The 27,177-nt window shown below is 38.0% G+C and overlaps 1 protein-coding gene across 1 annotated transcript; it reads right to left on the minus strand.

Moving 5' to 3' along the window:
* Positions 1-932: 932 nt before the first annotated feature.
* On the minus strand, positions 933-25,406 carry mep1bb (meprin A subunit beta b; the record flags this gene model as incomplete). Its single annotated transcript, XM_079820449.1, has 15 exons — positions 933-2,318; positions 5,466-5,700; positions 8,334-8,513; positions 14,828-15,295; positions 18,759-18,974; positions 20,469-20,627; positions 21,431-21,649; positions 21,936-22,114; positions 22,380-22,497; positions 22,832-22,910; positions 23,082-23,125; positions 23,203-23,250; positions 23,348-23,366; positions 25,081-25,233; positions 25,320-25,406. 15 exons carry the CDS (start codon positions 25,404-25,406, stop codon positions 2,096-2,098), a joined length of 2,427 nt encoding a protein of 808 aa, XP_079676575.1. The 3' UTR covers positions 933-2,095.
* Between the last annotated feature and the right edge of the window lie 1,771 nt (positions 25,407-27,177).

Here is a 27,177-nt window from a genome sequence, read left to right on the forward strand (position 1 = left end):
ATTCTCAGTGATTTGATTTTTAATTGTCCGTCACACAATACAATTAATATGAGAAGTTTCAGTAAACTTTAAGCTAAAGTTCAAGTAAATGTTGAATTGTCCATCTGACTAGTAAAATTAAAATGTATGAATCTGTAAATCCTTTAAAAATAACTAACAGCCTAATGAATTTTGATTTTTATCACAACATATGTTTGTTATGATGCATAAATAACAAATAATAAAAGTAATATATAGACAATTATGCATGTGCAATAATAACTTGCGTAGTTTGTAATCTACTATCTTAACGAATGATCATGTCATTTATTTAAATGCATTTTTATATTGGTCTAATCAGAAATTATTCTGGTTTCAAACTGTTTTGTTCAATGGTTCTAGCATACAATAATTTATAGGAGAATATATATATATATATAATTATATATTCTGTAATTATAGTTAACTATAATAGAATTATAGTTCTCTAATTCTATCTTTCAATTGATGTAATTCTATACATGTGAATCTAATACTCAAATAAAATTGAAGGAATTTAATTTCTGTCAGGAAATCATATAAAATCACTTTGAGGATACTTAATTTGGTCACTCAAAAATAACTTAATCAATTGGTTGCACGAAAAATGGTGCATGTTACTGATGTACATGGTTAAATCATGTAAAAAAAAACAATTCTGTTTATTGTCTTGATTTTACTTTGTATGAATGTAATTTATTGTATTTGGAAAAAAATTTTTTTTTGATTAATATTACATTAAAATGTAAGGTTTAAACCAATATAATTTAAAAACTAATCAATTTAGCTTTAACAAATTATAATTTTATTTTTATTTGGTGCATATGATTTTTTCCTCCCCTCTTTGGTAACCACAAAAACATCTAAACAACAGAAACTCTTTTAAATGTCAAACATAACTGTGTACATTAAACATTAACAGGTTTCCCCCTTTACTCAATAACACATACAATAATAATTTATAACGTAATTTAACATTTACTCTCTTAATTCTGCCCTATTCCAAGCATGCTGAAATCCACTGCCTAATTTTTAATGTATAACAGAAATTATTCATGTGATCCCAACACAGATGGACCAAATTTAGCTCATTTCAGTGAATCTTTTCGAGTATCGAATCTTCTGAGCGAGTAGATATGAATAAGACATTCTTAGGTTAAACATGGATGATGGATTGTAACACTGACAATTAATCAACTTGCTGATGATTTGTGTCTCTCTCTGAAAGACGAGTCACAGGTTTCTACCTTTTGAAAGCTTATAGTGATACAGGAAAGTGAGTCGGATGAAACTTCTCTTAGTGGAACAGATGTGAAACATTGTTAAATATCTTTGTACTGATAGGCTATATGCAAATCAGGCTCCAAACAACTTGACCAAAATTAGATTTTAAAAAAGACACGTCTCCTTACTAAGGCTGACACTGACAGTCTATCCGTTTCCTGCTATTTGGCGACAGAGAATTTCCAAGTATGTTGAATTTTTATTGTTCAATTTTATTTGGAAAACTAAAATGAAACCTGTTCAAAGAAAAACTCTGATAGGAAGTTATAAGGATGGCAGTCAACCAGGATTTAGAAATGTGTTTCTTAAAGTGACTTACCCTGGTTCATCAAATTTTTTATTCAGACAATGAACAAATGCTTTTGTGGCCACTGAACAAACCACTGCTTGTCCTATCAATTACATCAAAGAATCAACAAAAGCATTATTGTGGAAGTCACACATTAAGTCCCATTCACACCAAGAATGATAACTATAACGATAAAGATATAGTGCTAAAAATCACTCTAAATATAAAGGTCACACCACAACTATAAACATAACGGCACGGAGAAACAATATCTTTGGAGTCACTTTCAGAAAGATTTTTTTCCTGCTAATGAAAGATAAAAACACAGACAGCCAATTAGAATCCATCCCGCTTTAAAAAGATTGAGTATTTAAAGCGGATGATGACAAAACTGCAGCCCGTGCTTATAAGCAGATGTCGTCTGCTAGTTTAGTATATCATCATAGTTGTTTGTATAGTTTTCATTGTTGATGTAAACAGACCTTTAGAGAACACATCAGATGCTCATGCTTTGAACGAGTACATGTTTTCCATGGTGATTCCCTCTCCAGCCAGCTGCACTTTTCTCTGTTTCTTCTTCACACAGACCACACTGACGACCGTCACGATCAGCATGACCACAAACACCACGACAGACGCCAGTACAGCGGTGAGGATGTTGTTTTGGGCAGAGCTCTTAAACTGGCACCTGTCGCCGTAGTGCCACCAGTCGTCACCCACCGCGCACCTGCAGGGAGACACAACACACTCACGTGACAACAAACACAACTTCTATTATTGAAGACTAAACACAATCATGACATACACGCTCATCTCTTTTTCAATTATCCAGGTCACATGCATCCTCATATTGAGATTTAGGCAATATTGCATTTAGACTTTACCTCGTGTAATCACAATACTTTGATCAAATTGGTGTGATTTAACTACCATGATTGTAGTAAAATATGTGGCGTATGCTGGTTTTAATAATAAACAGGCATGTAAACACTTTAATCGCTTCTATTACCCGAGTCCATGTTGACAACCAGGGCTTGACATTCACTTTTTTGCTAGCCAAATTTTGACATTGATAACATGGGGAAAAATATTGATATTTTTAATATTATCTCATAGTTCGACAGCAAATATATTAGACTTCTGTCACTTTAAGACCTGACGCACAAATCCATTACTGTTACACATGCGTGTATAGGTCAGGGTTTTTCCTGCATTGAAAATTTTTTGGCGGCCGCCAAGACAAATTTTTGGCCCGCCAAAGCCTTATTTGATGAGTTATTGTGATTTATGAGTGTAGAATAGATGACTGTTGCACTTGTGATACGGCCGTGTTAACTGAGTGACAGAGAACGAGCAGAGAGAGAGCTCCTCCCCCGTGCGCGAGCGCTCTCTCTGTCTGTCGATGTCTTCTCATATTTCACATATTGGCTCATATTTCACATATTAATCAAAATCAAAAGGTCGGAAGACCGAATCCATGTTGCACATGCCGCATTCGGACAATTTTTTCCTTGAATTCTCACTGGGTGTGAACTGCGCTCAAAAAACATCGACTCTTCTCTGACCAGCTGACATAAACCATAGTTTCAATAAACGGGAAAACATTATATTCTGTTATGAAGTGTATTCTGTATTGACAAATCTTTCGCGATGTTCTAACAGACGAGATTCGCACACAATGCGTCTGCTAATGTCCGATTCGCGAACCAATGACTCCTTTGAATCGAATCATTTTAGCGACTGGTTAGAACAACTGATCCGTCCAACACTGAACGAACGAATCAGTTTAATCATTTACTCAGAACACCTCTGAAACGAGAACACAAATGTGCTTACCCAATTTAGCAAGAGTGGATAGTAAGAATTAGTTTAATCATCCACAGTCATTCAGTTTATTTATGTTGACAATGTGTAGTGAAATATAATTTAGTGTAGACTGGAGTTAGGTGAGACCAGAACAAAGTTGTTAGCTAGCTGATAATTTTACAAAATTGTATATGATAGAAAATTAGGCTATTTGTTCATTTTTAATGCTACTTTTTAATATTGATATGATTATACCAAAACAATTATCAGTAAATATTGTAAAAAATGAGGATCAAAAGAAACAAACATCAAGGTAGAGATCATACATAATATCAGATGTCAAAATAAGATAAGCAAAAATTACAAACGGTTTCTTTGCATTTATTTTAAATGTATTGTCAGTATTGCGCTCACAGATCACGTAGGTAGAGTACTTTTTTACTGTGTGTGTGGATGACCATGTCTGTCAGACACCACCGAAGACCATTTTTGACCCAGGAAAAACCCTGTAGGTTCACTGAAAACATAACTGACTGTGTTTACGTGAATATTCACCAAGACCGGCATTTTTACATTATTTTGTGTGTTTGACTGTTTAAGTGCAATAAGCAGGGAAAAATAACTCAATTTAGTTCAGAGAGGCAGCTTTATGTGCACACACTTTGTGTGTGAGCACAAAATCTGTGGGAATGAGTAAAATTATGAGCAATGCCACGCTGAAATCCACGCCTTGTAACAGCAACAATATTCATCCGGAGCAAATGAAGTGAGTGAGTGAGGGGAGGCAGCTTTGTGTGTCACTCGCTGTTGGAGAGATGAGAGAGAGAAAGAGCAGCTAGTGTCGTGTATCTATTCTGCGGAAAATGAGTATTGGAAGCGTTTCAGATATTTCAGTATCGATATGTACACATTTTTTTTTGTTTTTTGACAACACTACATTGCACTTAGTTTATTATTTCAGATGCCTTTTTAAAAGACTATAATTGAAAAATTTATATATTATAAAATTCAACCTGCCAATGTTGCTAGTAGGTGTGGCATTTGGCGGGTTTTAATGTCAAACCCTGCTGACAACGTTGCGCTACATTATATTTAAAATATAACATTATATTTTGATTGTCGAAAATATCGAAGACACTTTTAGGTGAGTCACACAAAAAAATCCAATTCGTCCATAGAATATGTATTTTGCATTCGACAAAAGTAGATTAAAACAGTGGCTATTAACACACCTACTATTTGAGCTCATCATTTGAGCTGAGCATTGGGTTATGTGAATAATGATGGTAAAAATAACCAAAATTCTTAGCCAATAATCAGAATAATGAAAATTGCACGTTAACGAGAGTTTCATGTAAACGTTTTACAGTGACTCTGGAAATAACCACATTATTGGTGCACATGTAAACATATGCTGCGGCCCAATTCTCATATTATATGTTCTAAATAGTATTCGAAATTAGAATTAGTGTGTCCCAAATCGTAGTATGTTGAAATGAGTGTTCCAAAGATACCTGGATGGTCTACTTTTTCCGGTTAGAATCTGAAATGCAGATCCGTGCGCACTTTAATGGCTAATATTACCCACAACCCATTGTATGTTGGACGAGGATTGAATTCAAACTACAAACACGGATAAAAGGTCTTTAAAAAAACTACAAACATGGCGGATGTGTGAGTCCCACGGTTAAGTAGAGAGGTATAGATAAAGGGGTTTAAGTGATTAATAATCAGTATTAAACTGACGAAAATATGTTTATTCAGTGTTATCCACATTATATTACATCTGCAACAGCATTTGTCAAGAAACGTTTGGAAATTTACTTTTAAATGCATTATTATGCAAATTGCAAAGAGTCTCAGCATGAAAGACCCACGACTGGCAGGTTGTTTTCATTCATGGCTTACAATCTTTAGTGGAGAATTTTTGGAAAACCCTATGGAAAAAAATTAACTGGAAAAATACTTCCAAGAACCAAAGTGGTTGGTCATGGCTGCATTTCATAACTTTACTACACACTAATCAATGTAAAAAAAAAAAAAAGAAGGTGAACTGGCCATGTATTACCTGCACAAGGCCTTTCCTGCATCGTTCAGTACACACACTCCATCATTTTCACATTGCACTGACACACACAGGTCGTGAGGTGCAGTGGTGGTGGCAGATGTAGAGGAGGTTGCAGTAGTTGTGTTGGCTGACGTGCTGTTGTCTGGATTTGTTGGACCGGGTGTTCCAGGAGTTGAGCTTGCTGGAGTCATGGTTGTGGAAGGGAAAGGCTGTGAAACAACCAGATGAGAGATATCTACAAGAACACAAACAGATGGACAAACGTAAGCACACAAGTAGCATGGCGAGTGATGTTGGACATTACAATACTTTTTGGTGTTTTTTTGGCTCTTCGCTGTCAGCTTTGATTGTGTGCAATAGAGCAACGTGAACATTCTGCTAAACAACTCCTTTTGTGTTCAATGGAAGAAATACCTTCATACCCAGCAGGCACTGGAGACATTGCAATCATAAGACATTGCAATTTGGTTGAATAAAATTTCTGACTTCGGCAACCGAAATTCAATGTCAATTTGATGTAGACTGCTGATGTTGATATTATGTTGGTTTAAAGTCAGAGTTTTAAGTAGCAAAAGCCAACATCTGTTGGACGTCATAAGACGACTAACGTTCACACAACGTCACAGTATACCATTATTAGACATTAGAAATTACATTGTTAGTTTTTAATTGTGATAAGTAATCAAAATCCAACTTCTTCAAAAACGTCTCATGCAAATGGCATATTGGTGTTGCTACTAGACGTTTAGAAGATGTCAGTGTTGTCAGTACTGCGTTAGCATGAGACAATTAGATGTCATCAGGGTTTGATATCAATGTTTGGAAGATGTTGGACATATTACCACAACTTAAAACCAACAAAATATTAACGTGTAAATGATGTTTTAATTTAATGTTGTGTGGACATTAACACTATGACATTTAGTAGACGTTGGGCCATAAGAATGTTTGTTTTGATAATTCACTGCATGCCTCATTAATCCAATACAACCATAAAATATTTGTGAATAACTTTCTCTGCTGATGACAGTGGATCTTGACATTTGTCCGACCTCTGAATACAGAGTTTCACAGTTTGTTGATTTTCATTTACAACAAAAACCTGGCTTGGTCGTTGCTTGACGTAAAAAAAAAAACGTTGGGTTTAGACATCAACTTTATTTTCATTTTCAAAACAAAATTTGACGTCTGGGCAACGTTGGAGTTACAACAGCCCTGTCCCAACCGTGTTCCAATACACATGCCTGTAGTTTTCAAATAAAGCCCAAAGTATACTTCATTTTTTACGTGTACTTTAAAAATAAAAAAATCAAATGTACATGTGCGACCTGCACGTACAAAGGGGTCAGCGTTACAGTGCATATTTTGTGTGCGCAGGTCGCACGTGCATAATTTTTTTTGGGTTGCAGTATTTACATGGGTTGTAAACTCATGGCGAGAGATTCCTCAAAACGATTGCTGTGTACATGTACGAGTCAAAAGAAGTATACTTTGCAAGGCTGTGCGTTCGACTGTGTGTACGCTCGAGTAAACGTAAACAGTGAAGTTTGGCCTTTAAGGACTTGATGAGCTAAATCAGGTGTGTTTCATTAGGGTTGAAGCTAAACTCTACATGGCTATGGCCCTGGGGTTCCCATCAAGGGATCATTTTATGGATTTAGTTTTAATTAATTATTTAGATTTTTTTAATTATCACATTTTATGAATTAAACAGCTTGTAAACTTACTTTATTTTTTCACTTAAAAAAAACTGTTATGCAATGTTATGCAAATGATACAATCATTTAAGACATTTCTCCTTTTATGCAACTATTTTGGCATAAAGTGTTTATTTTTATTTTTATAGAGTCTTTATAGAACCCCATTGAACCTTTTATTTTAAGAGTATAGGTTTAGATTGAAATGAGAGTCAATACGATTTCATTCTATTCCTTTGTGCACTTAAAGTCTTTTTTAATAAATTATCAGCTAATGAGAAATAAGTCAACCAAGTTTATAGTTGACCAGTTGTCCTTAGTTGACCAGTTGTCCTTAGTTGACCAGTTGTCCTTAGTTGACCAGTTGTCCTTCAGAGAACACATTGCTAAGACAGCTCGCTCTTGCAGGTTTGCGCTCTACAACCTCAGGAAGATCAGACCGTTCCTAACAGAACACGCAACACAGCTTCTTGTCCAGGCCCTGGTTATTTCTAGACTGGACTACTGCAATGCGCTTCTGGCTGGACTCCCCTCTTGTGCGATCCAAACACTTCGAATGATCCAGAATGCAGCGGCACGTCTGGTCTTCAACGAGCCCAAAAGGACCCACGTCACACCACTCTTCATCTCTCTGCACTGGCTACCACTCGCTGCTCGCATCAAGTTTAAGTCGCTGACGCTTGCCTACAGAGCCACCACGCACTCAGCTCCTGCATACTTTGACTCGATTCTACGTCGCCACACCCCCACCAGAAGCCTTCGTTCAACCAAGGAGCGAAGGCTTGTGGTACCTTCACAGAGAGGCAAAAAATCCCTTTCCAGAACATTTTCATTCAACGTTCCCTGCTGGTGGAACGATCTGCCCACCGCCATCCGAAATGCGGATTCATTGACAACATTCAAAAGTCAACTAAAAACTCATCTCTTCCGTGAGCACTTAACCTCCTTATAAAAAAAAATAAATAAATAAAAAAAAACTTTCCTTTCCTCTTTTCCTCCTCTTTCCCGCCACTTGTTGCGCTCACTCGACTCTTCACGACCAATCGCTTATTGTACCCCCAAGTTGTAAGTCGCTTTGGATAAAAGCGTCTGCTAAATGCATAAATGTAAATGTAAATGTAAATGTAAATGTAAGTTGTGAAATGGCTCTGTGTTTCTCAGTGCTCATCACCTTCCATTGTAAGGAGGAAGATGGCATCTCCGCCCTTGATGAAGTCTCGGCTCAGGGCTCTGGCCTGGGTGAGGTAAACAGGGGTCCCGGCACCTGGACCACGGAAGTACTCTATCCCAATGTCATCAGTTACTTTCACCCCAACTTTACGTGGATCATCCCAGAAGAAATGTTCAGTCCCTAATGAGGAAATTTGAACAGAAGAGTGATGATTCGGTGTATTCCACCGGATTATGTCAGATCTGATAGCCTACAACTTGAGATCAAAATTAAGAGCTCCAACCCCTTTTCCGTGACCAAACTGAACAGAGCAAAATGCTTGAATTGACTTGTAGAAGGATCTTTAAATGGATTAAAACTTATTTTAGTTGTTATATAGTGTCTCAGTCCACATTATATTCACACTGCTGATTTAGGAAGCAAAACAATTTGAATATAATAATAATACTTTTATATTAAGACACTAATATGCTACTATTTTAATGCAACTGCACTGTATAATAAATGTAAATGAGAAAAATGTGTGTGTATATTTATATACAGTATATATATATATATATATATATATATATATATATATATATATATATATATATATATATATATATATATATATATATATAGTACATTAAGTATATTAATAATTTTTCTTTACATTACAGTAGAAAAATTATAATACTAGAGGTCTTTTTTTTTTTGTCTTTACTTGCTAGAATTAAAACCTCAAGCTTTTATTTAGCCAGAAAACTGCAGGGAGATCTTTTTAGTGTCTGTGACAACAGATTGTTACAGGTGATTGTTACACTAGATTGTTACATCTAGTGAAATTCTGCGTTCATCTGTCCTGAAAGGGGATGTTGAGGGGCTGACGGTATATCGATTTCGATTTCAGTATCAATTCATAGCCTACTGTACATATAAGGAAATAAGGATATGTATGTTATTAACATTTTAAAATTTCACATTTAAAGAAATCTAGTGTTTGATCATATCGAAATATTTATTAAAATGCAAAACTGCAATACTTTTTTGAGCAACTAGATTAGATACATGTATATTGATTAAAAAGCCATAAAAGCACCAGTGGGTAATGGCATTACAAATGGAAATTATTATTTTTCGAGCCACAAAATGACTCTAATTTGCCTCTTTGAATAAGAATTCTCTAATTTAACCTTAATTACTATACTACTTGTAATATAAATAATACAAATATTAGAAGAAAAATATTTTAAGTGGTCATTAATGGACCATAATTATTGCACAAATAGTTTTTAGTACCAAAATATCTCAAAATATTCAATACATTTTATTCAAAAATGTATTCAATTGAAAAATAGTTAAGGTGTATGGTCACATTTGACCATCAATGAGTATAAGTGTGAAATACCTGAGGGCTAAATACAATAAAAAACATTAACATTAAAGGAACACTCCACTTTTTTGTGACTTTGGCTTATTCACTGTATCCCCCTGAGTTAGATAAGTCCATACATACCATTCTCATTTCCGTACATCCCATAACTCTGTTTGACGCACCCACCGTTAGCCTAGCTTAGCAGAAAGACTGGCGGTATTTGGCTCCAGCTAGCCTACTGCTCAATAAGTGACAAAATAACACCAACATTTTCCTATTTACATGTTGTGATGTGTATAGTCACAGCGTGTACAAATAACAAGGTTACATGAGACACAGCCATGTTATAAACGTATACACACTGGGGACTATATTCTCAGAAGGCGCAGCACTGCTCTACTTCTGCGGAGGGCGGAGTGATTTACTCGCAGGACCGGAGAAGCCCCGCTGTTACGTCTGTCAACAAAACCAACGTGACTAGGAAGATAGTAGCGAACGTGACTGTTGCATGGCTGACTTTGAGGAATTGTCAGAGGATTTTTACTTTGTATCAAACCAAAATCCAGAACCATATCGTTTTGAGCCAGAATACACAGACAAGGGGCCCTATTTTAACGATCTGAAACGCAAGTGTCAACGCGCGAAGCGCAAGTAACTTTGTGGGCGGGTCTCGGCGCTGTTGCTATTTTCCCGGCGGGATAAATGGCTCTTGCGCCCGGCGCAAATCTAAAATGGGTTGGTCTGAAGTAGCTTCATTATTCATAGGTGTGGTTTGGGCGTAACGTGAATAAACCAATCCGAGCGTCATCCAACATTCCCTTTAAAAGCAGGTGCGCAAGTTCCATTATGGATTGCTATTATTATGGCGTATTTACCAGGCGCACGCCAGGAGCGGTTCACAGCCGAGGAGACTGATGTTCTTGTAAGAGCAGTGAAAGACAGAGAAGTGAAGTTGTAATGTTGTACATTATGGTAAAGGTGATTTCACAGTCTTTTTTTTTTCAGTCTTTCAGTTTTTTCAGTTTTTCAGTCGATTTTTTTTCCTGGTTCTTGACGGACAAACCAATTTGTCAGATGTCCTTATATACATATATGTCTTGCCACTATTGGGCAAACAGGTCTTATCCTTAATTATTACAATTAGCCTGAATCATTTGTAAGCTAGATTTATGCCTATTTTTTCACATCTTCGTGGCACACCACAATGATTTCCGTCATCTCATGTGTTAATATTTTTTTAGTGTAACAATTTATGATTTGCAAAAATAACTGTTTCATCTGTGTAGGTTACATGAGCAAAGTGTATGCGCGTTGTGCAGAATGTGCACGCTATACATTATGGTCAAGCATGCGCCCTTAAAATAGCATAATGAACAACGCGCAACGCGCCACTGACTTTAGACTAGGTTTTTTCTGGCCAGTGGCGCAATTGTTTAATGGAACAGCAAAATAGCACCAGGGATTGTTTGCGCCGGAACACGCCTCCTTTTTTGCGCTGAACCGCCCAGGGAGCGCAAGTTCATTCACTAGTTTAGCGACGTGATTCTGTGGAGGGAAAAGCGCGCTTTGCGCGGGTGCAAAATAGGAATGACACATGCGTCGGTGTACAAAGTCAATTGCGCTGGGTGCAAGATAGGGCCCACGGAGTTACAAACTTTGGAAGCTGATAAAGATGCCGAATTACCTCTGACACCGCTCATTTATTACTGTGACAGTCAGAGCGCGTTTGTGATGTAACACAATACTAACATTACAGGGGATACATGGAGCACGGGAACAACTGCACAGTTGTGATCACCCTATTCATGTAATAGTGTCACTAACGGTACATTATGTATTGAGAATGAGGAGATACGTCATGGTCGTGGGCGGAGTCTGAGCCCTACACCATTCCGGGATCCGACGCTATCGGTTGCCAGGGGTAACATTGTAAGAGCGAAACAGAGATCAGAGCAGGAAAGACGGCTCGAGGAATTATCATCGCGGCGTTTAAGCGGAGAAATTACGAGAAAACTTGAAATGGAGAAGAAGAGGTCTCGTACAGGGAGAAACTTACTACCAGCGCCAAGCTGAGGTATTTAGAGAAGCTGATATCAAAAACGTTGACCCATACGAGCTGCCACGGCAGAACTCTTTACCACCTTGCACTGAAATGTTTCTATAAATATATTTCCTGTGCATTCTGAATAATAAATATATCTCCCCACTATCCTGCAGCAGTCCAGTGCTCGTCATCCTTAGCAGTGTTTTTCTCTTACTGATCATATTTTGTACCTGTTGAGTTTATATTTTTAAATTAATTTGACTAAAAATTTAAATGATCGTTTGTGTGCGCTGGTGCTTTTATTCCAGCCTTCTTGAGTAGAATGAATGCTCGGTACGTGCTTTAAATGGATGTAATGTTAACCATGTTAAATATTGAATTAATCTTAAACAGTGATGCACAGTAGAGGAAAATGACAGTCAACTAGGCCTACCTTGAATATTAATTAAGCGTTTTGGGCATAAACATGTTTATAGCATACAGTAAAATGACCGACAATGAAAAATGACAGAATAGTGATCAACATGTTTAATACAAATAAATAAAGGTTCGTATTGATCAAGTGTCTCACACTTCAGCATCGCGCTCACTAGTTAAGACCATGACTGACACCCTGTGGTGAAATAATGGCGTACGTTTACCAGCCGCTGCTTTCTCAGATCGGCTTGGGTGGATTAAAACTTAATGTTCAGTTGAGTTTGGAAAACTATGTACATAGTAATCATCAGAATATCTCTTCTCCAGTCTCTGTCCGAATTCATTACCTGGCGGGCAGACCCCCAAAATGGCGGAAGGGGGGCGGGGCGCTGTGTCGTGACGACATCTCCTCATTCTCAATAGCTGATTACACTGTTACAGGAGGCTAGTCATCTAAAAACATAAAGGAAGTACTTATGGCAGCTGCTCTGGATATGGATCCAAAGACACCTGTAGCCATCATCAAGTAGCCTACCATCGGGTTTGCTCAGAACATTTAACCGAGGACGAAATGGAATTTGCCACACGGATCATGAAACGTTGGCTGAAGTATACGGCCATCCCATCAAGACAAGACAAAGCGGACCACCTGTGGCTGCGGTAAGTGTTCCGTTATGTTTTTAGATGACTAGCTAGCCTCCTGTAACAGTGTCATTAGCTAGATCTAATGTAACGTTAGTGACACTATTACATGAATATGGTGATAACTACTGTATTGCAGTTGTTCCCGTGCTCCATGTATCCCCTGTAATGTTAGTATTGTGTTGTCACGAACGCGCTCTGACTGTCACATTCAGCGTCTTGTCTATCAGCTTCCAAAGTTTGTAACTCCTTGTCTGTGTATTCTTGCTCAAAACGATATGGTTCTGGATTTTGGTTTGATACAAAGTAAAAATCCTCGGACAATTCCTCAAAGTCAGCCATGCAACAGTCAAGTTCGCTATCTTCCTAGTCACGTTGGTTTTGTTGACAGACGTAACAGCGGGGCTTCTCCGGTCCTGCGAGCAAATCACTCCGCCCTCCGCAGAAGTAGAGCAGTGCTGCGCCTTCTGAGAATATAGTCCCCAGTGTACGTTTATAATATGGCTGTGTCTCATGTAACCTTGTTATTTGTACATGCTGTGACTATACACATCACAACATGTAAATAGGAAAATGTTGGTGTTATTTTGTCACCAGTAGGCTAGCTGGAGCCATATACCTCCAGGCTTTGTGCTAAGCTAGGCTAACGGTGGGTGTGTCATACAGAGTTATGGGATGTACGGAGATGAGAATGGTATGTATGGACTTATCTAACTCGGGGGATACAGTGAATAAGCCAAAGTCACAAAAGAGTGGAGTGTTCCTTTAATGTTAACATTGTTGCATCTCCACTCTCCATTATAAAACGATCCTGTATGGTTGACGTAATAATCAATGCACACTATGCTGTACTGTTTACCAAAACTTGCAGCAAACACCTGTAAAGTGGAGCTGTTGCGTATCAAGCCATTCACATGTATTGACACAGCGCTAGAAGGATTGAGAGCTCCGTGAAGCACGTGACCGTGCGCGCCACCGGGAGATGAGAGAGAGAATGTCGCAACTCCGTTTTTCAACACTCTGGCTTTAACTGTTATGCCATATTAGCGCCAAAGGGCTATTTATTGTTTGAATTTCGCATTTAAACTTAAAAAAAATTAAAAGCTTAGACTTTGTTTAATATAAAAAGCAGTTTTGGTGTGAGATTAAATTGGGCAGCGTGAGACAGAGCCTGAAAGCGTGAGTATCACGCCAAATGCGTGCGAGTTGGCAACCCTGGCTTATAGCTGAATTGAACTCATTTCATAATGAATTAACTTTACACAGGTATTGAACGGAATCATCACTGAACTGAATTGAGATGAATAATGACACTATTGTCTTGCTACAGCTCCTTTACAGCAGAATTTGAAATCTTGTATTTAATCAAGTTTGTATCATTAACACGGTTACTTTCCTAATTATTATTGTAAAGCTGCTTTGAAACAATTGTTTGTATAAAGCGCTATAGATGATTTGACTTGACTTGATTAAATATTTTGTGATTTGATAAGGGCTCTAAGCCAAAAGGCTTAACTGTGCAAAATACAACATTAGAGATCTTTTATGTTATTATGGGAATTGTAAATATATTTTTGGTTCATTATGAAACTGTGGTGGGACAGATTAGATTAGTCTATGTAATTAATTGGAAACACTAAATCTTTGGCATGTAAACATTTCAGAAATTTTGCAGGACAAGATGGGAATCATGGTAACACTTTACAGTAAGGTTCATTAGTTAACTACATTAGTTAACATAAACTAATAATGAACTGCACTTATAAAGCATTTATTTATCTTTTAATGTTAATTTCAACATCTACTAATGTATTATTAAAATATTGTTTACATTAGTAAATGCACTGTGAACTTACATGAACTAACCATAAACAGCTGTATTTTTATGAACTAACTTTAACAAAGATTAACTAATGCTGAACAGAGGTGTTGTTCATGGTTAGTTCATGTTAACTAATGCATTCACTAATGTTAACTAATACAACCTTATTGTAAAGTGTCACCGGAATCACACCCAAATCAACAATACCTCACCTTCCACATTCATTGTGGGGTCTGTTGTAACACTCCTCTGGTTGGACATGCGTTTGCGGATATCTGCGTTCTGGTCCATCAACATCATTGTCATCTGCTTCCAGCGAGCAGGCCAGACCAGACTGCTATCCACAGCATCGTCCCCTGATGTTAAGTGAGCATAAACTCCCAGCTCACCTGGGTATCCAGCTGTGCCATTGGGATACAGGCCCATTTGGAAGGTGTAGCCATCCTTAGATCTGAAACGCGGGCTGTAAATGGCAGTGTTCATTGGCGTGTTCTCCAGAACACTTGGGAAGTCCTTGATCATCCATACATGTTCAGGGCAAGTGGTCTCTGAGAGGTTGATGTCGTCTAGTGAGAGTCCGCCTGTGTTTCCGCTCCCTTTAATTCCCTCAAACACCACACGAAACTTTTTGGAGACGTTTAGGCTCACGTGCTGGATTTGCCACAGGTCACCGGGAGGAGCTTTCAAATAAAAGACATAAAAGAGTCCCTGTTAATGTATAAAGCAGCTGGTTGTGTTGTTGAGTCAGTCAATCCAGTGTTTCAGTATGTCACAGCACAGCACTCATAGAGGCCAACTATTAACCTTAGACCTGTTAGTGAAAGGACAAAACCGATCTGATTAATCTGATTTTGTCCAAGTTATTATCTGCTTTATCAAATCAACAAGTCACTTTTCTTGTGCTTTTTTTCTGTTGAGAAGCTCCTCTGTATTCAGGACCAATGGACTCTGATGATGCATTTCCAAAAAATGCAACAACAAAAATGTATGTACATTTATAAAACTATACTTTGTGTTATAGTGGCTTTGAATGAAATTACAGAAGGGAAAAAATGTTAATGCTGCTTCCTGAGTGTTTCTAATACAGCTGCAATATGACATATTTCTGTATTATGAGATGACCAATGTAATCAATCTCTCGAAATGTTGGTCCTTTTTTGTAAAGTCGTCCAGCTATAGTGGATTATTTATTTTGCTAAATGGGAACACAGAAATGAATTGTATTTCCCATTGACCACTACACTCTAAAAAAAAAAGGTTCTATATGGCACCAAAAATGGTTCTTGGCTCATAATCATAGGGGAACCTTTCTAAGTGCTATATAGCACCAATTTTGGTGCTTCAGTGGTTCTTCAGAGGTTCTTCACCGGTTCTTTGACTAAGGTGCTATTTAGCACCGCTAACTAAGGTGCTATATAGCACCGCTAACTAAGGTGCTATATAGCACCGCTACCATATACAGAACACGTAAGATATGATGCTATATAGCACCAAAAGTGGTTCCTCTATGATTACGACGAAGAACCATTTTTGGTGCCATATAGAAACTTTTTTTTTAGAGTGTATAGATTACACAACTATGATGACTTCCACTTCTGTGAATTCCAGAAATGTGAAAAGGGTGCTTGCTCTGTGGGCCAAAAACCCCTGGCCGTTTGGCCCAGAGGAAGACCCGATTAGGCCTGATCAAGCCGTGGAAGTGACAGTGGAAACACGACTGGTCCTGGCATGGCTAATGTCAGTGTTGCAGGCCTACGAGGCTGACCAAATGAAGGACCTGTATAATAGGCAGGGATTGTCGCCTGAAGCTGTTGGCGAACTGCGCCATACTACAGATTTGTCTCTCCGGGCTACTAAACAGAGAGCTGCTGCCATTGGCCACTTCATGGCTGCTATGGTGGTTTCATAGAGGCATCTCTGGCTCAATCTGTCAGGGATCATGAGAAGGATAAATCTTTTCTCCTTGATGCCCTGTTATCATCAGTTTAGTTCAAAACGGGGCACGGTTTGCATGAAAAATTGTTAGAGTGAAAGCTGTTATGAAGAGACTATCTTACTGAGTTAAGCTGCACTAGAACTGTAGCGTGATTTGCGTGAACGAGAAAGCAATTTGGACAAGCCGATGACGATGTCATTAGTACATCAAAACACATTAAGGGGTGACAGTGGTGATAATTTACCTTAGATACGAGTGAGCATGCAGTGTAACAGTACAAGTGCAATCAGAGGAAATGAATGTCTCACAATCCGCTGTCTCCTCAAAAGAGTCTGTCCGCTCTTCATGAGACACACATACATACAAACTTCAATAAGCTGCTACAGTAAACCCAATCAGCTGTGCATAATACCACCAAAGTAATAAAAAACCCAATATATTGACCCACATCCCATCCTTTTTTCTATCATGCAGCAAATGCGCAACAGAGTCCGATAGAATCAAGTTGAGTGTGAAACCAGACCAATGCTGCGGGGGCACCGGGAACAATCACGCTCGGACCACAGCGAACGTGTCTAGTGTGAAAGCCCCCTGTGCAGAATTCTCCTTCATATGCACAGTGCTGAAAGCTGTTTTTATTGTTCTTCTCTATTTTTTGGAGCTTGAGGCACATGGGTATACCCGGCAATAAAGATACTTCTACTTCAGTATGAAGTGCTACTTCTTTGTTCTTTCCTAGGGTTGGGGAATTATTTTGGGCATGTTCATATCGTCCCATGTTCTCATTCTGTTTTCCTCCCCAATTATTGTTGCGTTCTAAGTAGGATCTTATGCTCCCCTGTGTAAGGGTTGCTATATGGTATATTTATAGGCAAACAGAGATATGTCTTGTGTGCCCCCCTCTGTAGAGCCACTTCCTAAGTGAAAGTGGTTTGAGATGGAAGAATGAGAGTTATCTGGGTGGGTTCTCCAGTTCCCATTCTCTCATTTCATCCCCCTCTTCTATAGTCAAAACAGTTTTAAGTAGGTTTATGCTCCCCTGTTTAAGAGTCGCTTTCTGCAGAAGAGACATGGGTGCTTGTGTTAATAGAGTTTAGTGGTTTCGTAGAGTTATACTCCAAATTCCTATTGGCTTGGTGTATGGCTAGTATATATTCCCTAGCACCTATCGTCATTGGCTGTTAGGGGAAGAGGCTGTTATACAAGTCGCAGGGGATGCGCCCAGTAAAGTGTTGATGTTTACCTCCAGATTTGTCCATAGAGTTGTTATGCCTAGCTCACTATGATTGTGCACAGTTCACAGTGCCAAAAGGCATTCCCTCAGCATGGCATGGCATGGGTATTATTGTTCCAAAAGCTCCAACACCATGATGCAGTGCCGAGTTCCCTCAAAAGGGAACGTCTTAGTGTTACACATGTAACCCCTGAAAGTGGAATGAAATGCTGCGTTCGTGTTGTCATGCCTCGGGCAAGCCTGTGTGTCTCCTTCAGACAATGAATCTGATGACATTTAATGCAGGCACCCTTTTATACGCATGGGCGCTATTCCTTTCAGCCAATCAAGATTGTCGTGTTCAGACAACGGTCACACCTAGATGCGTTACCATTGCGTAAACACCATGATTCAGTGGAACCGGTGTTACATACTGTAGATATAACCCTAAGACGTTTTGTGTCATTTAACCATATTAATATGATCACAGCAGTGATTTTATAATGATTTAAAAACAATAGTTCTTCATTTCTGCTGCTGCGATAGCGTTGATGAAATATTTTTATAAAGATGATATTAATTTCTCAAGAATACAAATGTGAGTTAACCAAGGGCATTCTTCCTCCTTCTTGTCACCCTCTTCCTGCAATGGCAGATTCAAATGTCCTGCAGGAGTCTAATTTAAATATGAAAAGTTTAATTAACTTTTGGGCCTCGTTGTTTCTATGGGTATTGTGTGCACTAATAATTCATTCCTAAAAAGGCCAGTTAAATGTATTAAAGGAAACAGTTATTGTTTCATTCAAAAGCAATTCAAATTTCATTCAATTTGAGCTCACATTATATTGTAAATATAGTAACTAGGGCATGTAATTAGTAATTAATGCAAAATAAATATATAAATAACCTGCATGGGGCAAAGAAACTGTCTTTGACAACAGTCACATTTAAAATAACATCTGCTATTCATTAATCCCAAGCTGAACATTTGTACCTTCAATCTTCTGAATGAGATGCAGGGTCCCGTTTGGGTTTGCCACGTCAAACTCTCTCGTCCAGATCCTGAGCTGGTCACTAGCATGACCGCTGTTGTAGAGGAAGAACTGCAGGCACTGGAATCCTCGCTTGGGGTAAAGAATCCTGCTCTCCAGCAGCACCTTGTTCCCCACCATCCCAAACGCTGTGCTGAAGTGCATGAAATAACCCTTTCCTGAAAACATGATGGATATCAGTGGTTATACAGAGAGTATATGAACTGACAATTGCAAGGCCTTCTGTGTTTCAAAAATGCTCATGTTCAATCGTTATGAGAGGCGATTGTAGTCAAAGTAAAGGAGTGTTTAACTGTACTGAAATGATTTTCTGCATGTTAGAATTTTAGAGATTATTTTCTCATTAATTTAACTTACAAAAACTTTTTACATTAACCTGTTTAACCATGTAGTAAACCTGCAGCAGCTGTTTTTATTGTTCAACTTTTGAGTTGTTTATTGACTGATCATTACCTGTCATCACAAGATCTAATGATTATAACTGTGTTCAAAGACATGTTTAGTAAATGTTAAGTAGGGAGATTTGATTGGCTTGTGTGTTTAGTAAAAATGGGCAAAATATATAAAAAAAGGTGTCAGGATATATATATATATATATATATATATATATATATATATATATATATATATATAGAGAGAGAGAGAGAGAGAGAGAGAGAGAGAGAGAGAGAGAGAGAGAGAGAGAGAGAGAGAGAGAGAGAGAGAGAGAGAGAGAGAGAGAGAGAGAGAGATGGATCAGTGAACACAGTGGTTTTTGAAGGTACAATGTAATGAGATGATGAAGGCAGGTATTAAACTTCAGCTCTTAGGTTTTGCAAGTTAAGATAGAGATCTTGACTTCAACAGGTGAGTAAATCCACACACACAGCTTAAGATGCTGTTTAGCAGGCTGAATAGTAATCAAAGTCTTTGTCTTACAGGTCTTGAGGAAACGCTAGAGAAGAGGACAGGCACAGAAGCTAAACTTCAGACAGGAACTTAGGAATCACAGGAGGTAGTTATAGACCATGGCTGTGTCCGAAATCGCCCCCTATACACTTAGATAGGGAACTATTTGAGGAGACAGCCATTTGTAGTGTTGTCTGAAACCATAGTGGACGTTATTGTGTGCACTCATTCAATCCCACAATGCCCTGCAATAACGAGTGTACAACTGATGTATACGCTCAAACGCTGGGAGAATACCCAGCTTTTCCAAACCGCTGATCCAATGTGGCTACTCCATTAATCTTCACCCACAGATTATCCTTTTAAAGGGATAGTTAGAAATTAAACTCATTTGCACTGTCATACTGTATAATTTTCTTTATGACAAAAGGAGAAGCTACACAGAAACTGAAGTGAAGTGCTCTTTTCCATACAACCGGAATGAATGAGTGAACTAAAAAGCACCATAACAGTTTTAAAAATGTGTGATAAAAGCCATATAACTTTGTTTACAAAACAGACTTTTTAAGTTGTTATTCAATGAAAATGGTTATTGCTGTCATGCTAGATTTAAAATTAATAATGTCAAACGGATTTGCAATTACATGAGTGCGTCATGAGTAAATTATTAGAGAAATAACAATTTTTTAGGGTGAACTATCCCTGCTTTTCAATTATAAAGAATGCATTTAAGTTTTTAAATACTAAAAATCAACAAGACTTGCCATCACAGCGCCCCATGTTGGTGTAGTCTGTGTCTGGACCACCTGTAGCATTGGAAACACGCTGCCAGCTTGCAGTGCTAGTATTTTCATGGTTTTGGATCATTCCACAGATATTTTCAGAGTCAAAGTTACAGGAGTCCATAAACGTAGAGGAGCTGGCTGTGAAGTAATCACATACTATCAGATGAACCAGTAGTACAGGCACAGAATCAAGAATCAACCAGCAAGAATCAAATCAAATCTTGAAATTTGTACCAATACCTAGCCCTAAGCTAGAAGTGCATCAGGCTCATGACGTAAACTAGTGGTTCTCAACCCTGTTCCTGGAGCCCCACTTAGGGTACATTTACACGACAACAATGTACTAAAACATGGTAAAATTTTCCTTCGCATTTTTCGCATACAGACTACACCACTGTCAAAACGATCCCCATTCACACGGATCCGAAAAAATAATTTAAAATGCTGTATCATGCATGCCAGGCCAGTAGTTGGCGATGTAAAGAAACACTACGTGCCGATAGACTGAAAACGTAATACGCAATGTTTTTTTATAAATTCGTGTTTTTGTTGTTTACTTGGGGATGATAATTGTATCATTTTCAAAAACTTGCATTTTGAAACCGGTTTTCAAAAGTTAGCATTTTCAGGCCTCCAAAACCCTGTTGTCATGTAAGTGAATGGTTAAACACGTTTAAAAAAATCAGTTTTTTGTTGAAAACGGTGTAGGCTAGTGTAATTTACCCTAACACTGCTCGTCTCCCTTATTAAACACACCTGATTCAGTTAATTAGTAGAGGCTCCAGAAATGTGTGTGCCAGACAAAAGAGACATTCGACGTGCAGTTTCAGTCGGGTCCAGAAACATGGTTGAGAACCATTGCCGTAAACTAAACATCAAATTTTATGAAGGAAAGCAGTTTTGTATCATTTCAGATTTTGATAGTGTGTAAAATGCATTACTGCAGTTGTAGAGTCTGTTGAGTTTGAGCAAGTCACTGTCGCTAAACTCCATACGCTGGCCTATGACGTCACTGAAGGCAGGGATCTTGGTGACTATGGTGGGCTCAGTGCCATTCTGGAAAGCTTTCTTGCTGTAATGCATCATGGAACCATAGTCATAAGGTACGTTCAGGGCACTGGATGTAGTGTCGTTGTATTTGTTGAAGTTATGCTCCTTGCCTGTGAAATGAATGAGTTCTGAAAATAAATGTCCATCCCTGAGAATATCTCCTTGTACATAACAATAAGGAGATATTACAATTATCTGTTTGTTAATAATCTTCTGAATTATAAGGTTTTATTCCGCAATGTAAATACTTATGATACACAATGTAAATGTCATATATTGTTTGTGTTTTGGTTCTTTGAGTTTAGTGTTTAGACCCTGTGTCCTTGGTTAATAGTTGTTTGTTAATTGATTAGTCCTACCTGTTCCTTGTTCCTTGAAAGAAAGAAAGAAAAATACCTTCTAAAATGCGGTCCCAGATGATGGAGACATAGTCATCTCGGTCAAAGCGGGACTGCTCATGCCAGAAGCCTAATGCATGGAGAAACTCATGCTCAATTGTTGCAATACGATCACATCCACTGCCAATGGACAGAGTCTGTTTGCCAACTCGCCGGTTCCCAACTGATGAAAAGCAGCTAGTCACACACACACACACACACACACACACACACACACACACACACACACACACACACACACACACACACACACACACACACACACACACACACACACACACACACACACACACACACACACACACACACACACACATGTATATGATACATGATACATACAAAGATACATCAATATCTATACATGGTTAATATATGGATATATTATGGTTCCTACACAGCTCATGTTGTGTGGAGCAGCATGTATAAGTGTTTAGTAGCTCACCCGTTGCCTTTAAATACTGAGATATAGTTTTCTTCTCCATTCCATGGTGTGTAGTCAATGCATGACTTCAACCGATACTGTTCAAAGGCCTTTAGGATAACCCCTTTTGCATTGATATCTGTCCATAGAGAAATTGATAGGGTCTAAGTAGTATGGCATAGCCTGTCCACTTATGACAGGAAGATGATATCTGACTGACATGTAAAGCGACCTATAACATTTTGTTTTGTTCAATGTCATGCATGTTGCTACAATAAGGGTGTATTCACACTTGTAGTTTGTGAACTAGATCCACAGTAATGATGCTGAAATTTCAGGTTTGATTCACAGGAATAAATTACATTTTAAAATATATTACAATATATATATTTTTTTATATTACATTATTATTTTATTGTTGTACTATTTTACTGTATTTGTGATAACATACATTATGGACTAAACAAACTCACCCAAATCATCCTCAAGGTAATAAGGAATCGTTTTTGGCCATCTGTATTTATCCCCGATTATAGAATTTCTCCCCAATTCCTGAGACAGAAACAGGAAATTCTGTCACATACGCAATTCACTGCTGAATTATTTTTATTTACACATACAGCATTAGTGCTATGAGAACAGCAAACCACACACGAACAGATGGATTTTATTTGTTTTTCAGGTAGTTAGATCTGCTGATATTAACCAAATATCAGCTCTTACCTCATCATGTAAAATATCTCCCTCAAAAAGATCAAGACCTGCATCTGAAAACATGACAAACAAAATCATGGTCAATTCATGCAAACTAAACAAACACGTATAAATGGCATGTTCACCTTACCTTCATTAACATCAAACAGATCCTCTTTTCCGCCATCTACATTATATTCTGCAAAATCAATGCTAATGCAGTTAGGCATAGTTTTTACATATTCTGTACATTAAATATGTTTTTAGCAAAGAAGAGAGGAAGAAAGTACCCTTACCGATCACTCGTTGCATTGCCTAATAGGCAAAACATGAGAAAAGATTAAAAAAATATGTGGTGAAATATCAATCATCATATAAACAAGACTTTTCAGGTGACAGTACTTCATATTGACACATGCCGAATTACTTCAGAATAAGTAATAGTTGTTCTGTTTGCTGTTTTGTTGCGCAAAAACCTAAATATACATTATAACTTCAATGATGTGTGTAAAAGAATCACTCACCTCACATCTACCGTGAAAGCCAAAGAGATACAAGACATGCAAAAGAAACAGAATTGTGTGTGTCGTGGCCCCGGGCCCCATGCTTGAGCTATGAAGCACAAAACAACTGACAGAAGAGTCTTGATCTGATATCAGCCCAACAATGTTGTAAAAGATGCATAAAATGATAAAAAAGTGCAAAGCTGGTATGATGGACCTGATAGGGAGTAACAGCTGATCAATGATTGACATAGCAGTAAATGCTACAAGTTCATCTGATTGGTTCTCTTTTCAATATCAAGTCTGATAATAGAGTTGTGATAGATCTGATCAGAAACAACATGAGAGAAGAATGTACATTAAGAGACAAGAGCACAGCAAAACATGGCTGTTTGAAAATAAAAAGAAGAACCATAACTTTAGGGAGTATGTTTCCTATAAACAATCCTACCATAATTTGTCCTTCCAAGGAAGAGCCCAGATTGAGCAGACACACTTCTCTTAAACAAAAAACTGACCATATGCTAATTAACATTATTAATGTTACAACAAGGATACATAACAACAACAAGAATACATAAATTAATCAGTTAACAGTGACAGAAGGTTGTCTAGTCTAGTTTTTGAAAAAATTAGGCAGATGCGGCTGGTGAAGAATCATTCCGGTCTGGCATCGATTAGGACTGACATCAGACGGGACATAACTGGGGTAAAATGAGCCAGTGGGTGAGTTGGGTGAACTCCTTGTTTATAACTCCTTGTCAACCAACTGGTTGGTTGAAGCTGAGTTTTGCCGACCGGATACTGCTAAAGTTTAATCTATCAACTAGCTCCGCTTCACCTTCTTCGTTGCTCTGGTTGGTTGAAACGCTATCCTATTGCGTGCAGAGGGAATTTGAAAGACGACCGTTTATCCCGTCCCTCGGATTGAGCCCTGCCAATGGTGAGTTCCCAGGCCCAACATCTTGATGTGGGTCTGGCTTGTCAGGCTAATATCTAGCATGACTATAATGTGAAAAGGGCAATGCATTTTTAAATGGTCTTTTTATTACTCTATCTGTCCATTTGAAAGTGAACATTTCTACCCACTTCTTGAGGCTTGAGCACTTGGTGCAGGGCATTTCTGTCATAATATGAATGTCCTAAAAAGACGTAAATCAATGACACTTTATTTTGAATCAAAAGTTTACCTCGAGGATGGAGTAGCAAAGTTCCTATGTTCAGCTGTTAAGATAAAACTGTTAGATATTCAGGGAAAGAAGTGGGGCCATATTTCCCACACCTCAAGGGATGATACTTTTACTCTGTCCATTGCTCAATGAGATAAGATAAAACACAAAGGAAAAGATCACATGTCTTAATGACAACTATATGTGCAATGGATCATCACAGGCTCTGTAATGCTGTCGATTCTGAGGAAACTTTTCAATGGGGGTAAAGAATAAAGAAGAAAAAAACCTTATTCCACATCCTTACTTATGAGCTAAAAACAGCGCAGGCCCTTCAATGCATGTGTGCTGTGGTACCTGGAACAAAGATGTTGGCTGCAGTTCCTTTAAGGCTGCTGTGGATTTACCTTGTTCGTCCAGCACAGTCCACAAATGCTCAGTTGGACTTAGATCTGGGGGATTTTGAGGGGACAACACCATGAACTCTTCATTACTTTCATCAAACCATTCCTGAACAAAGTGTGCAGTGTGGCAGGGTGCCTTATCCTGCTGAACAAGGCCACTTCCCCCAGGAAACACGTCATGAAGGGGTGTACCTGGTCTACAACAATGTGTAGGTAGGTGGCACGTGTCAAATTTACGTCCACATGAATGGCTGAACCCAGGGTTTCCCAGCAGGACATTGCCCAGAGCATCACTACATTGGTTCATCGTCCCACAGTGCATCCAGGTGCCATCACTTCCCCAGGAAAATAGCGCACATGTACATGGCTGTCCATGTGATGTAAAAGAAAACAGGACTCATTGAACCAAGTGAACTTCTTCAACTGCTCCAAGTTTCAACACTCACATGCCCATTGTAAGTACTTTTGACAGTGGACAAGGGTCATCATAGGCACTCTGATTGGTCTGCAGTTACACAGCACCATACGCGTGTTGTGACACATTCCTCCCATAACCATCATTAAAATGTTGTGTGGCTTGTGCCTCAGTAGACCTTCTGTTGGCTCAGACCAGACGGGGTAGCCTTTGTGCATCAATGAGCCTTGGGTGCCCAACACCCTGTCACCGGTTTGTGGTGTCCCTCCTCGGACCACTGTTGGTAAATTCTTATTTTTTATATTTAACAGTAATTTGTTATTTAAAAGCAATTGCAGCTTATCCCATTAATTAATTTGTTGCACAAGTGAATAATGTTTTACACTTCTGTTGAAAAATTACTTTAGCATTTTCTTTTATTAACAGTCATTGTAACAGTTATGTAAACACAAAATTGTAATCAGAGAGCATATCTTCATCTGAAACCAAATAGATAAAAGTTTTCGTATTCATTGAAAGCTGTGTGCCCTCTATGACGTTTTTCATAAGGTATCAACAGATTTTTTTTAAAGAAATAAAATAGTGAAACAAAATTACGAAGATTGGTATTGAATGATTAAGTTTTTTCCCCACAAACATACTGTATTGTATTTACTGTATTGTATCAATGTTAAATTTTGTCAGAGGAAATTATAAATTAGTGCACATTTCAAGTGCGCACATTATTTCCCAACCATACTGAACTTTTTTATCTTTTTTTCTGTTTAAATGTAATTGTCATTTACAGTGTTTAATATTAACAGGAAAAATGTTACGCAAAAAAAAAAAAAAAGGCCTTGTGTGACCTTGATCTAATACAATGTAATTATTGCCCATTATTGCTAACTGGCTGCTCTTGACAGACTGAAGCTGTGACTGTTTTCAGTATCACCATAAAAGTCATAAAAAAAGTTTACACAACGTTGTTTTCAACTAAAACCTGAAAGCTTTTTATATTTTAGCTATTGATTTACAGGACAACAACAGTGTTTTGGGGGCCAGAAAACGCAAACTTTTGAAAATGGGTTTGAAAGTGCTCGTTTTTTTAAATGATACCAATATCATCTCCATGTTAACTACAAAAACAAGGATTTGTGAAAACGGTGACGTCATGCATATTATATGTTCAGTCTATAGGCGTGTAATGTTTCTTTACAAAGTAACATTGCCAACTACTGCCCTGGCACAGACAAATACAGTGTTTTAGTCATTTTCACGGATCAATGTGAATGAGGATCGTTTTGACGATGTTGTCTTTTTAGTACATAGTTTTAGTACATAAACGTACCAAAATTCTGTTTGCATTATACAGTTTGAGGTGATGGACCTCGGGCAATGACCACAAGTCTGCGATGATTAATTTTGAAAAGATTTGAATAACGAAACAACTGACACAAGATTGTGTCAAGTCATTGACAATTAAATCATTTAAGCTGATCTTAAATAAAATATTAATATTGTATCCTAAAATAATGTTTTATTTAATGAAGAACTGAGATACAACATTTACATTAATTTTGATTGAAACTGACATAAACCTCTTCTGTGTTCATTAACCATTGTGTATCAATCAAAAAAAGTGTCTCATAGGTCCAT

This window comes from Gobio gobio, assembly GCF_949357685.1.
Source record: "Gobio gobio genome assembly, chromosome: 6".
NCBI lineage: Eukaryota > Metazoa > Chordata > Actinopteri > Cypriniformes > Gobionidae > Gobio > Gobio gobio.